General features: G+C 33.4%; 1 protein-coding gene across 7 annotated transcripts in view; it reads right to left on the minus strand.

Annotated features, from left to right (window-relative positions):
• The window catches only part of Lrp1b (LDL receptor related protein 1B), a 1939581-nt gene that overhangs the window by 728931 nt on the left and 1195420 nt on the right, over positions 1-15230 (minus strand). For all 7 annotated transcript variants that reach the window (XM_031370139.1, XM_031370141.1, XM_031370138.1 and 4 more), the window contains 2 exons: positions 10117-10197; positions 9436-9603 (listed from right to left, as the gene is read on the minus strand). In XM_031370139.1, coding sequence (XP_031225999.1) covers positions 9436-9603; positions 10117-10197 — 249 coding nt within the window. The remainder of the gene's footprint in view (positions 1-9435; positions 9604-10116; positions 10198-15230) is intronic.

Consider the following 15230-nt stretch of genomic DNA (forward strand, 5'->3'; position numbering starts at 1 on the left):
CATCATCATATGGGAAAAAATGCAGGATAGCCAAAACAATCCTGAACAGTGGAAGAACTTTGGGTGGAATCACCATCTCTGACCTCAACCTGAACTACAAAGCAACAGTGTTAAAAAAAAAAATCCATGCTATTGGTACAGAAACTGACATGTTAATCAATGGAATAGAATTGAAGATCCAGGAAAAAAAACCCACACACTCATAGACACTTGATTTTTGATAAAGGAGCCAAAACCATACAATGGAGAAATGAAAGAATCTTTAACAAATGGTACTGGTCTAATTGGTTGAATGCATGTACAAGAATGGAAATGGATCCATAGATCCATATTTATCACCCTGCACAAAACTCAAGTCCAAGTGAGTCAAGGACCTCAACATAATCCTGGATACATTATATCTAATAGAGGAGAGACTAGAAAATAGCTTTGAACTAATTGTTACAGGAGACATTTTCCTAAGCAGAACACCAACGGTCAAGCTCTAAGATTAACAATTGATAGATAGGACCTCATTAAACTGAAAGGATTCTGTAAGGCAAAGGACACAGTCAATAGGCTCAAACTTCAGCCTAAAGATTACAAAAGAATTTTTCACCAATGGTACATCTGACAGAGGGCTAATATCCAAAATTTATTAAGAATTCAAGAAGTTAGATACTAACAACCCAAATAACTGAAACAAAAATGGGGTACAGAGATAAACAGAATTTTCCACAGAGGAATCTTGAATGGTTGAGAAGCCCTTAAAGAAATGTTCAAAGCCATTAGTCATCAGGGAAATAAAAATTAAAACAAGTCTGAGATTCCTTCTTATACCCATCAGAATGGCTAAGAACAAAATCTCATGTGATAGCACATGCTGGCAAGGATGTGAAGCAAATGGAACACTCCTTCTTTGCTGATGGGAGTGCAAACTTGTATAATCATTTTGGAAATCAATTTGGCGATTTCTCAGAAAACTGGGAATAATATTAACTCAAGACCCACTTATACTACTCTTGGGCATGTGCCCAAAAGATGCTTCAACATTCCACAAAGACATTTGCTCAACTATGTTCATAGCAAGTTTATTCCTAATAGCCAGAAACTGGAAACAACCTAGATGTCCCTCAACTGAAGACTGGATAAAGAAAATGTGGTATATCTACTAAATGGAATATTATTCAGATATTATAAAAGAAGAGCATCATGAATTTTGCTAGCAAATGGATGGAACTTGTGAATATCATCCTGAATGAGATAACCCAGTCCCAAAAGGATATGCATGTTATGTTCTTACTTAACAGTGGATATTTAGCCATAAAATACATGCACTAGGTTCTCTGCATATATGTTATAGCTTTCAGTTGAGTACTTTTCTGAGATTCATGAAACTGTGTACAGGTGGGTCTCTGATTCTTGTGCCTGCCCTGGAGTTTGCTTTGTCTAGCATAGATGTAATAGTTTTGACTTTATCTTACTATATTTTACTTTGTCAAATGGTTTGTTATCTTTTAGAAGTCTGTTCTTTGCTAATGACAGACAGATTGGGAAAGAATGGATCCTGTAAGAAGGGGAGCTGGTGAGGAAGTGAGAGGATTAGAGGGAGGGGAAGTGTAATCAGGATATATTGTAGGAAAAGAAGAAGAAAAAAAGAACAAAACAGTATTTTACATGTTAACTGAGTGGAAATCTTTGAGTTTTCTTTACACTTGATGTAAAAGTTGTTTGCACTACTAAGGTTCAAGTGAAATTTAAAGATATAGTTCATCTTTTTGGAGGAATTTTATGTATTTACATTTCAAATATTATCCCCTTTCATGGTTTCCCCTCCAGAAACACCCTCTCCTATTCCCCTTCCCCTGGTTCTATGAGGGTGCTCCCCCTCCCACCCACCCACTCTTAAAAAAATAAATAAATTTTAATTATGGATAAAATCAATTAATAATTAACACTGTTTTAATGTCTCAGTGTTAACATTTTCCAAAGAAAATAAATCAATCTGTGTGAGAGTAAAGTTAATCCATTCAATTTATATTGCATTGAAAATGAATATAATATTGCCAAGCAATTAGATAGAGCTTAAATTTATATTGAATTGTGTTTTGTGAGGAAACAAATATAATTTCACTGAGATGAAAAATCAAAAAAGAGAAAAACATTACCACAATTTTCCTCAACTATTTCATTTGCAAATTACTTTAAATTTCAAGTCAATACTTCGTTCTCAATAAAATATATTGAGAATTACTGGGAGTATTTTTGTTTGTTTATTTGTTTGCTTGTTTGGTTGCTTTTGTTTGCTTGTTTGCTTGCTTGTTTGTTTGTTCATTTGTTCTTTTTCCCAGTGCATCTTAGAAAATTTATAAAAAACAAATCAAGAAATCACCATGGATTAGAAAAATGCAGAAACGTGTCTGCCTAATGGCAGCTGTACAGACAAGACTCCTTCTCACCCATCTCCACCTAATCTTGCAGTTTGGGGATAAAGCTTGGATGCTATATTTAGGCACAAGTTTGGCAACCCTACTAGGTCTTCTGATTCCATTGTGGAAGGGAAGACTTCCCCCAGCATCCTCTGCCCATCATAGTTGATCTTCATATGCATACTATGGTCCAATTTCTCTTTCTCAAATAAATAAACTTAAGATATTTGCAAATACCAATTCAATTTGGGAAACTTCAGAATATTCGGTAGACTCTCTAAATCACAAAAATAGCAAGCAAAAGGTATAGAGGAGTGTATGCAAAAGGCAGACAGAAATGGATTTCTAGTTTTCATCACAAAACAATCAACAAAGAATTTTAGAAACAGTGAAACTGAGCAGGAAGTGCTGTAATAGATGTTTTAAGAAAAGCCTTTCCTTGCCTGAAAACAGCAAATTTACAAACTGAGCTATCAGTTGCCCAGACCCCAGGTCCTTCGTTTAAGCTAGATGAAGAACAGAAAAACAAAACAACCCCTTACTGTTCTGTTGTCTGCTCTGAACAAGAAGATTCTCTAAGGATGTAAAGTTTGTAGAGGAACGAACCTTTAGTATGAATGAGCAGCATTTTAAGAAAGTTAAGATAGCAAACATTTCTTATATTTTACCAAAATTTAAGAAATAATTAGAAAATGCTCATTGAATATTGCATGAAAGAAAAATAACCAGATAACTCATAAGAACTCTCCAAAGTAAATTTTGGTGTTTTGGTTCCTACATGAAAAAGACTAGATAGACCCTGTTGCTTTATTTGACTATTTGACAGGGATGCACATGGTGCAGGTAGGAAATCAGATGCTGTGCTCCTTTCATTTAACATTTTTCTATTACTAAGCAAACAACCCAAATCTTCAGCTGCAAATCAGGTTTGCACAACTGTTCTAAATGCACACAGAACCCTAGGTAGAAGGCTGGCCTGTCTTGTGCTACTTTCAATACTTCCTTCATTTCCTACTAAAAAAGTTCAAATGATCATCTGAAAAAAAAATCTTCCAGATTCAGCAGCATAAGCCACAATACTTCTTAAACAAAACCAATCAAAAACCGAAGAACCAAAAACAAAAAAAACAAACAACAACAAAACAAATAAACAACAAAAACAGCTCTTCGCACGCTCAGTGAGATGGGATTTTCTTTAGCTGAATACATGACATTATCTGTGAAACAGAACAATTTAACTCATAGTTTGTGATCTCCTTGCTTCTTAATTTTTTTACATCGATAGAACAAAACTCTTATGAAAAGAAAAGATTTTGAAGAAAGACATTAAATTGTTTGTGTAGGAATGTCCACAGCTGTTCCAGGCGAAGGCTTCCAGAATCGATTTAATAAGATGAATTGTGAGAGATAAAGGAGATTAAAATTTAGAGGAAGGTCAGACAGACTTATCGCTACTTTTTAATGTAAAGGTCAGAGACTGTAAAGCACCCATTGAAAATTCCATTACAATGGCCTGTAGTAAAAAAGAAGGTGTTTTCCTCTTTCATCTTTACATAAAACCGAGTATATCATTCCGAGAATGACAGTAATTGTTTGGAAATAATATAAATATCAACTTACATAAAGTTTGAGCAAACAGAATATGCTAAATAAAAATGTAAACATGTGGCAGAGGAGAAACACATTATCCTTATGAAGAACTTAAGCTGTGAAATTCTGAACAAGTAGCTTGAACTTTATGAATCAACATGTTGATTTATTTTTTGCCCACATTTTATCAACAATGAACTTTTCTAATTGATACTAAATACTTAGACAGTAGATTTAAAAAAATGATTTAAAATGCCCTAACTACTTTATAGAAGGTATATATAAGAGAGATATCATATGTCTTTATTTTATTTAACTCAGGATTGAAATTGCCAATAATTACTACATAAGTGAAAGTGAGATTTTATTCAAAGGTGAGCAGACCTAGATCAATGCCTGTAAATTTGTACATCGTAATTTATATTCCAGGATCTTGTACATCATTTATGTACAAGCCAGGGTCTCAGTATCCAAAAAGACTCAATAAACATGGCATCTACTCTGACAACATAAATAAAAGTTGTTTCGCAACAATAAATCTATGCCAATTACTATTCACTATGCATTAAATAGTACTCATGGCCACAAAAGTAAAAAGATACGTTGAGATTATTCTGGTTTCTTTTTAACAATTTGGGATCATCAAATGCATGAGATAAACAAATGACTGAGGGAGTAGACCAAAGGAGATAACAACATAGGTTTCAAAGTAGGAGAAAAGATGGTTAGATTAGAACAAAAATAGCATGTTTGCATGTGGGTAGTAGAATACGAACATCTATGAGCCCAAGTATTAACAAATTGCATGGATCATATCAAATATTATCAATGATAAATCCACATTGAAGATGAATGCATGTGTGATTTTACTTGCATTTTTACTGCATTTGGCATGTAAATAAGAGATCACATATCAGAGCATCAAGCAACTTGTGCAGCAGCAATAAGTATGTCCAGCAGCCAGACAGAAGGCATTGTGCAGCAGCAATAAGTATGTCCAGCAGCCAGACAGAAGGCATTAAAATGCAATGGCCAAAAACCATGACCCTTTAAAGTGGAGAGTGGAAATATTTGAAGAATATTTAGTAAAAACTGCAATGGTTAGGTGAGTTCTAAACTTGAAAAAAAAAAAACCTGTCACTTTCTCTATCATTAATATGCTAAATTATTGGGTATCAACATAAAAGTATTTTCAGAGGAGGCTAATGTAGAGAAATAGCCATGTAAAGAAATTAGCAGTATCTTATATCAAAAAGGTAAAATAAAGTTGAGATTTTGAAAAAGGCATGAGTAGAATGTGACATAATTTAAATAAATTAAACTGTCAAAGTGAGATAGGAATTACCTTATGCTTTTGTGCTCATGCGTATCAAGAGTGTCCAGGATTCTTGTTTTACTATTTTACCTACAGATCTCAATACTTATAAGAAAAACTGATATCGTTTTGACAGAATATCTTTACTTGTATAGTAATTTGAATGCAAATGGACCTTATAGACTCATATATTTGAAAACATGGTCCTGAGTTGGTGAAACAGTTTGAAAAGGATTAGATGTGGCTTTTTTGGAAGAAGTATGCCATTGTGGATGGGCTTCAAAGTTGCAAAAGCCAACACCATTCCCATTTAGTGTGCTTTCCACTCTGCCCCTCTGTTTCTCTCTGCTTTGTGTTTGTGAAGAAAATATAAACTCTCAGTTACTGTTCCAGTAGTATGCCTACCTACCTGCTGCCTGCCATCCTAGTCACGGATTCACCCTCTGAAACTTCAATCCCCCAATAAACTCATGCTTCTGTAAGTTGCTTTGGTCATGGTACTTTGTCACATCAATTGAAAAGTAATTAAGACATATATAAACCACCTTTTTGTAAGAAACTTTCAGTAAAAATGTAAACAGCCATGTGTGGCACTTCTTCCATAATGGCTGAATTCAGCCAGTTATTTAAAAGAGTAAAATAGAAATAATCAAAACAAAAACTATTCACCTAAGACAAGACAACAAACAAACAAGCAAACAAAAAACACTCACAAAAGATATGGTTACTGCAGAAGAAATAAGACAGCAAAACAGAAAGTTCAGTTGAATTGTTGAGAGACAGGATCCAAAGCAAAGAAAAAGGTAGAAATTCTGTGAATAGTCTTGTTTTTTTTTTAATAATTAACTAATCTATTTATTTATTTATGTCTGAAACCTACCCCTTCTTGTCCCCCCCCCCCCGAGTCCCTCCCCTGGTCTCTTCTTCCCGTTGCCTCTAAGGGTAGGTTTCTACTACAAATTTTATTGTTTTTTTCTCTCTGTGTCTCTCTGTCTCTGTCTCTCTGTCACTCTGTTTCTATCTCTGTCTCCCTCTGCTACTCTGACTCTTCCTGTGTGTATTTGTGTGTGTATATGTGTATGTGTGTATAATAAAGCTTTATGAAAACAGTGTGTCCTTTGACTATAGTAAATTATGAGAAAACTGAACAACAAATTTAAAAGACAAAGGGATAGATGTTTGTTAACCCAGAAGAAATCTATTCTCCTATCCATTTTGATGAAAAACCAACCATGGTCATAGAAATACTTCCTTTATGAATGTGATGTCAGAGAGAACACATATTGAATAAGAATTTTATGAAATGGTGATTCTATATGGAAAATTTCATTATGCACTGTTTTCTTCCTTTGAAAATAACTTAGGGCAAGAGGGGCTGTACCATATGCTCTGTATTTCAGGAAGTATACAGCAAAGGGTTGAGAAATCATTTGGGGATTAAATGAGTTTTGACAGCTAGTCTTCAAACTCAAGCCAGAAACTCCTGTTTTTCTTCCACAGCATGTTTTGAAACTGAAATATATGACTAATTATATAAATTTACTACTAGCCTCACATGTCTTATATATAATAATAACTTTCCCTCTATGTGCCAATATTATTTTATCACTTCTTTATTAGAAAGTATAATCAAAATAATAAAGAATGAAACTAATGAATTTGATTTTAAATATCCTGAATTATCTTTTCCTAAAGCCATCCTAGAATGTCATCTTTACTCAATTCCTGTCACCTGTCCCCATCATGCAATATCTTTAGTTAGGGAATCCTTGTATAGTTTATAACTCAAAACTAAGAATAAGTCAAGTTCTCTCCCATGTTTCTTCAAACATGTCCATGAATCATGTAGATTCTCAACAATTTCCTTAATGTCCCACCACATAAAAAGGTCACACTGAAAAATTGGCCTTTAAAGCAGCAATATGTGGGGGAAACTGTGTTGTAGACTATAAGCATTCAAATATCTCTTCTCATATGATAATCCAACTGGAAGCATTATTTAGAGTCTATAACAGGCTTTGGGTAAGTGTGAGGTTAAATGGTCTTTTCAAAGTTCTTAATGTGCAATAATGTTCTCTTTAACTTTTAACAAATAAACATAGGAAAGAGTGAAAGAAACCTATTTCTCTGATGAAAATAAGTTAACTTGGGACAATTTATCTTTCATAGCATATTATGGAGCTTTGCCAGCAGGCCACAGATGCACACCCTATGAGAAGCCTGAACAGACATATGTGAAGAGGGCAAATGAGTTAAACTGCAGTGCAGTAATGAGGTGTCAACCACCCTCCAGATGAATGCTTCAAATATTTATCTTAAAAACAAAAATACCTTCTTGTAATTTTTTTCTATGCCTGTTTAGTAACAAGAATTTTTATTTTATATATTCTCAGGAATAAATCCACTGAGAGAGGCATGAGGAAGAAATGAAGAAAGGACATGAAGTTATTGCATACTAGAGAATAAGAGACAGATAACATTTAATATTAGCTCTATGAATAATTCAATAGCCTCATAATTTGAAGACAATTGAGTTCAAATATCCACATGAAAAAGTTTCTTAGTAATTTTCTGCTTCCTTTCTAACTTCTATTGTTTACCAATCTACTCCAAAATTATGAATCGTGTCAAGTCAACAATAGATTTTCTTGTGTTTCCTCGTCTTGGGGATCAGGGATTGAACAGCCATATTTGAATCATTACTGTGATTCTTGACTTATAGTCCAAGTAAAAATGAGTTAATTGTCAAATTCTGACAAAATCCAGGGTCTTTTGTTTTTAAACCTAGCATATAACCTAGCCATTGTTTCCAAAGACAGAGAGAATACCATATGAAAGAAAATGCCTGAGACACTAGCAATCATGTGAGTTGTCAAATATTTGGAGAACACAGATGTATTTGCTCAGGAAATTTTTGAAAATTTAATCATTCACAGTATAATCAATTCTCCATATTCCAACACTTTAAATAAAGCACATTATTGTTTGTTCATGTGCATTTCACCTATTTTGAGGGAGACCATGAATTTTAATCATTTAGTTACCCCTTAGTACTCAATAAACATTCATAAAATTAATAAATAAATTTTCTTAATAGAAATTGTCTGTTAAATGATATAGATGACAAGATTATTGTTTTATGAGCTAACACATTTCTGTGACCTAATAATATTGTTTTTAACTGACTGTTGTGGTTTGAACAGGAATGATCCTGATAGGTAGACTCATGTGTTTGAATGCTTCACCCATAGGGAGTGACACTGTTAGGGAGTGTGGCCTTGTTGAAATAGATGTGGACTTAATGGAGGGAGTGAGTCATTATGCATGCAGGGTCTGAGGTTTCTTATGCTTACACTATGCCCACTGTGGCACACAGTCTCTTTCTGTCTCCTGTGGATCAAGACATAGAACCCTCAGCTCCTTCTCCAATAACATATCTACCTAGACACTGCCTTCCTTGCCACCATGATGATAATGGACTAAACCTCTGAAACTGTAAGGCAGCCCCAATTAACTGTTTTCCTTTATAAGTGTTGTCTTGGTCTCATTGTCTCTTCAAAGCAATAAAAGCCTAAGGCACTTACTAACATGCCTGATAGTAGATGATGTTTTACAATGCAATGTATGCTGTTCACAAGGTCTGCTTTTTCACAGATATACTGAGCACTACATTCATGAGCACTTTGTTCTCTTTTATTTTATTCAGGAAAGTCAATCAGGTATAAATGGAAATGTGGGGAAATAGACTTATTAATTGCTAATCTCAAATCTCAAGGAAGCAGGTTTGGCATAATATTAAATAATTACTATACATTTTGTATAATTTTTCTTTCCTTTTGAGACACTTTAGAATTTGCATAAGGTTAGTATAATGGTAACAAAATACTTGATGAATGTAGAAAGCAAAGGGCACAGAAAGCAACAAGGTAGTGGATACCACTGAAGAAACCAGAAAGGAGAAAGAAAAAAATTTAAAAACCAGAGGTCATGTTATTTTGTCCTATTGTACATGTATATTCTTAATGTGATGAACAATTAGTGTGTGATTAAGTAATGAAATAGACATAGTTGAAACACATATTAAACTCCAGTGAGATTTCATACATTAGTACCATTACTGACCCTCTTTTGTACAATTGACGTGTGTTTCATCACTAAAGTCTCCGCAGTCATTGTCACCATCACAGGCCCAATGCCCTGGGATACACCGGCCACTTGAACATCTGAACTGGTCATCAAGGCAAGAGTGAACACAGCCTGCCTCATCACTCCTGTCTCCACAATCATCATCTGGAAAGAGATACTGAAAGCTAGTAAAAACTAATGCAGAAGTACATTATATTTTACATTTATATTTCTGTGCATATTTGCTCATAATTTTAGAAAAGGAAAGGTAAATTCATAACCAAATTTCCAAAGAACAGAAATTTTATTCAGATACTGCAAGTTGACATAGGTAAGATCATCAAGACAATTCCATAATGATTCAAAAACTACAAGTGTTACATAAATGCTTTGGGAACCTGAATTGTTCAAGTCATTTCCTTGATTGTTCCCTATATTCATATTTAGACATGGATATCAGAAAATGAAGCTCTGTCAGATCCCCAGGAGACAAATATCATGCTCCATTATCCTTAATGCTGATCCCCAGTGACATGCCAGCTTCCTGCTCACAACTTTTCTTAGCCACTTTGTTTGGCAGAACAAGTTTGTTTGCAGTTCCTATTGAAGGAAGCAAGGCAGCCCAGATAGCTGGGCCCCAACCTGTTCAATGCTGTGCAGTGAGCACTTGGTACTTGCCAGTATCGCAGTGCCATTTGTTGCTGATGCATCTCCCACTCTTGCATATGAACTGAGTTAGAGGATCACAGGTTGGAAATTCTGTGAAAGATGTAAAAGGAAATATAAGAAACATATGGAGTGTGCTTGATTTGATTTCTATCCCATTTACGAGTGTGATCAGAACTCTACTCCTCTAGAAAGACACAGGAGACAAAAGATAAACCAATACCATGATTATAACATTTAAGGATATTAAGGAGAACTTCTTAATGTCAGAACATCACTTAAATGTCTGAAATGAATTTCTAGCCACCATAAGCCCAGGAGAATCGGTGGATGGCATATCATTAGAACACATCATATTTTCTGAAATGCACCTGTAGAGTCAACCTTGTCTTGAATGAGAGCAACCAGAGCTCTGGTGTGCTGCTAAAAAATACTGCTTCTGTACATTTGAACTGTCGCACTTCTCTAAATTCAGAGAGCCAAAAAGGGTCTCCAGGGTAACACTGACCTCTGAGGGATGCCAGCATTGTAAAGGGAAACAAATTAATCAACTAATGAAGTCATTTTAGTTGCTACCATATATTTACAAAGGCTTTGGCACTGTGAATTCAAATAGGAAAAATGAGCAACAACTGAGAAAAACCGATGCAGATTTTAAAAATGAGACTAAATCAATTAATGTAAATTAAACCAATTGAATAAAAACACCTCTTTCCTCTCTCTTACATAAAAACAATGAGTAATAATGATGATAAAAGACAAATAAATGACATAGTAAATCCAATTAGCCATTTTAACATTCTAATAAATCCAGAAGCCAGTGCTAGCATAATAGAACTTATAATTGTGAAAATTAATAAAAAACTTAATAATAATCAGAGAAAAATAAAGTGCTGAACATTTCAGCAAAATTTTGAACTGATAGCTTTGCAGCAAAAATGGTACTATCTTTATTTACAGATAGTGGAAATGATTCACATAAATATTTGTGGATTTCTCAGAATTAGGCCTTTTCTCTCAAGAAAATATTTTACAGAAAAATAATGACTGATGTTATCAGATATATTCTTTGAACTTCTTTTTTTTCTTTTTTTTTCTTTGAACTTCTTAAGAGACATTTAAAATAAATTCTTGTTGGACATAGTACAGTTAGGGTGACTAAAATGTTATTTTTTAATCTAACTAAGAGTTACATATCTATTAGCTGTTTACCAACTTATTTGTAGTTTTGAATTTGGAATTTTGACCACTCTTTAATTTGAATAAAAATATAAAAACAAACAAACAAGCAAGCAAAATATATCATATTTATCAACTTTAAAAAATGAGAAACATGGATAATGCCCAATCATTTTGGCCTTAAGAAATCAATGGTTCACAGAAGTTCGACTGGCCCATGGCACCAATATCTCCCAACACTGGAATACTCTTCTTGAAGCCATGTGGTTATTTCTGTTTCTAACATATTTTATTAGTAATTTACTACATCACATTCAATTTTCATCCATAATCTCCCCAAACTGATATTTTCTTTTTTTATATTATAAATTGCCTCATTATATCAATGAATTTATAGTTCTGTTTTTGACCAGAAATGAATTTTTAAATATTTTCACTATTTTAATATTTGATTCCCAATTTTTTTGTTCAGATTTATAATTCCAGCTTTGGCTAGGGCAGAGACAGAATGCTCCTTGGGGTTCACAAGTGGAAAGCCTACAATGGAGGAATGCTTGTCATCCTAGAAGTGAGTAAGACTTAAGTAAGGGGCTTCCTGGACCTCACTGGCCTCATTGTACAGATGGCCTGATCTAAGTGTTAAACTCCAAGACTGTGAAGAATCTTTCTCTCTCTCTCTCTCTCTCTCTGTACATATGTACACACATATATATGTGTGTGTATATGTACATATGTATATTTATATATAATCTTATATGTGTGTGAATATATATATGTAAAAATTATAAGGTTAGGGGTTGGTGTTGATGTTAGTGTACGGATACAGATAAGGGTAGGGATTGGGGTATGGATAATAGTAGGGTTAAGGGTATTGTAGGTATATGAGTATGAATAATTGTTAGGGTTAGGTTTATAATTAAGGTTTTAAACAATTTATTCATTCTATAAATATATTTTATTTATAAATATCATAATAAATTTATTTAATTAGTATATGATTTATTTAAAATAAATCATATTTAATTACTTAAATAAATTAAATTATTTTATTCATTAAATTAACATTTTACTTCAATTTAATTTAAATAAATTAAAACATTTTATATAACAACAAATAAAATTAAATACATTTATTTAACTACTATAATAAATATTAAATTTTACATACTCACATACATGTACACAACATATATGTACACACTGCACAAAGTACCCACATGTCTACGTGTCTATATGTCTACCTGTGCGTGCACATGAGGATGGCGGGAGGGCAGGAGGGGGGAGGCAGAGAGAGAGAGAGAGACAGAGAGACAGGGCAGAGAGACACAGACACAAAGAGACATGCAGAGAGAAAGAAGGAAGTTAAGGGAGGAAGAGAGAAAAGAGAAAGGGGTGAAGAAAAAGATATGCTTGTCATAAAAACAGAGAAACATTGACACATAAATATAGTTCAAAAAATATAGTGAAAAGGAGACAAATTTCAACAATGAAATAAAAGGAGGGAAATGTGAATCAAAGCTACCTGTGGGAGCCAGACCTGCTGACATCGGCCAGCAGTCTCTGTGTTTTGAATATTATGATGGGAAAAACATGAAATCAAGGCCAGACAAGGATAGGCAAGAAGTCTCTGCCATAAAAACTGAAGAATAAAAGAATAAATCTAAAATCAAATCAGTCTTCAGTGTCTTAGAAGATCCACGTACCTTCTGCTCACATGGAGTTTAAAAGGCAGTTTTCTTTCATGGTGGCCTCACATTCTTGATTTTTCTGTCCACCCTCCTGAATGTGGTGACTCCACTGTTTCTTTCTTCCCCTCTCATATTAATACCAATTTAACATTTGAAATGAGGATCTAAAAACTCTAAATCATTTTTGTGTTCTGTTAAAATACTTCCATGCATTTTTATGTTTGTAAACAAATTAAGTATTAAAAAAAGTGCCTTTCCTGTCTTCATACAGCATCCTGAAGACTATTAAATATTAAAATGTAATTCTGACACCTAAGAAAATCCTGAGGTCATTTCTTCCTTGCAGAAAGTAGTGGCTAGCATCAGATAAGTGGAATAGCTACCAGATTAAATGTCAAAATTATTTTAACTTATGTTCTATAATCATGTCAAGTGCGCAGTACATTTTAGGAGGAATACATGAAATATAGGGTTTTCACTTGCTCCTGGGTAAAAAGATACATATCTTTAATTTCTTACTAATCCTACTACTAGTGCCCAATGTAGGCAGCAATGGTTACACGGTACACAAGTTACCCTAAAACATGAATAACAGCTAAAACCTCTTGAAATTAATATTTCCCTCTTTCTTATTAGTGCTAGTTTAACATTTAAAATTAATATCTAAATATTCTAGTTCATTTTTGTATTGTGTTCTACTAAACACTATCATGAATAACATAATAATCATACCTAAGTAATCATGGCTTTCTTGACTTTATATGAATATACTTTGACTTTATATCTTTCAATACAAAGTATAGAACATTTAGAAATATTTACAGATTAATTCTACAAAAGGCAAAAGTGGCAAACCAATGCAAATTACATTTTATCCTATTACAATTTCAGTGGGGAAAGGAAAACTACATTTTTACATTGGTGATTACTTTAGCTACATAAAACATTTAAGATAGATCAACGGGTTGTTACTTTTTTACTGTTACTGTTACTTTGCTCAATTTGTCTATTCTATTGTTTCCTTAAAGTTTACTATAATGTTATATGAATGCCATTATGTAAATAGCTATATATTTTTTTCTTTCTTGGTGTCTCTGTTTGCCTAGCTTGTACCACTTAGGAGAATGGTTCCCATGTATACCACCTTCAGATACATTTTTTTCCCCTGCCTCTTACCTAAATATTGCCTTCCTTATTTCCCTTTTAAAGATTCTAGCTAAGTAATTTTCACTGAAGTGTCAAAGTCATGTAGTCAAAAGCCTCTATAATGAAGCTGACCTTTTTGCCAAATGTGTGGGAGTACATAGATATTCATATGAAATTAGATGACAAGGTAATAGTATCATAGGAATCCAAGTTTATAAAGGATGCCTTAAGGAGACTACAATCATTCTGCCTTTATTGCTACCTTAATACCTGGCAACTGCAGGACAGAAATCATCATTTCTAAATCTTAAAGAGAAATAACTGTACTACTCAGCTAAGGACACTTCACAAGTGCAGTTGGAGGCCGAGGAAATTCAGAATTACTATGACTGACATCAGAACACTTTAGTTTCTTATCTCCTGTCATGATCATTACCAAGAACATTTAATGATGCTACATCAGAGGAAGATTTGGGAAAGATCAGAGGTCGCATTCTTCATTTTGTTTTTCATTTGAAATCTGATTTGTGGCTGAAATGTGTAAGATTGACTGTTGATACAGGAAATGAAATGATGCTTTTAAAAGTTACTCGTGTTAGAATGCATCTACAGAGATAGACTGTTCGGATGTTGCTACTAGATGTTTCTCCCAAGGATTTGGACTCTTATAGAACAGATTGCTTATATTTATGGCTTTTATTTCACTTTGACATTATTCTTGTTATCTCAGTAGTATTTCTCATTAAATCACTATTGTTAATTGTTTATTTATTGTATCTATAAAATGGTCTAGTGATGTAGAGGAATTCTGTTACATGGTGAATTTTTACATCGTAGACATAGACTGTTTTTATTCATACAAACTTTGCTACTTAGTATGGTTTAATGTAGATTCAATAAATGATTTAAGTGCAATTAGAAGTTAACATGTATTCGAATGTCAGCTTTCTAGTAGACAAACAATAGCAGGTGGTGCATTTTAAAGTTGTATACTTATAAAGATATTTGGAGTAAGTGTAGTATAATACTTTTAATTTAGTATATTCCATAGGTCAGATTTTAAAATATCTAATAATATAAAGACATTATAAGTCTAAGTATAGTACAGATTTT

The sequence above is a fragment of the Mastomys coucha genome, unplaced genomic scaffold (genome assembly GCF_008632895.1).
Source record: "Mastomys coucha isolate ucsf_1 unplaced genomic scaffold, UCSF_Mcou_1 pScaffold15, whole genome shotgun sequence".
Lineage (NCBI taxonomy): Eukaryota > Metazoa > Chordata > Mammalia > Rodentia > Muridae > Mastomys > Mastomys coucha.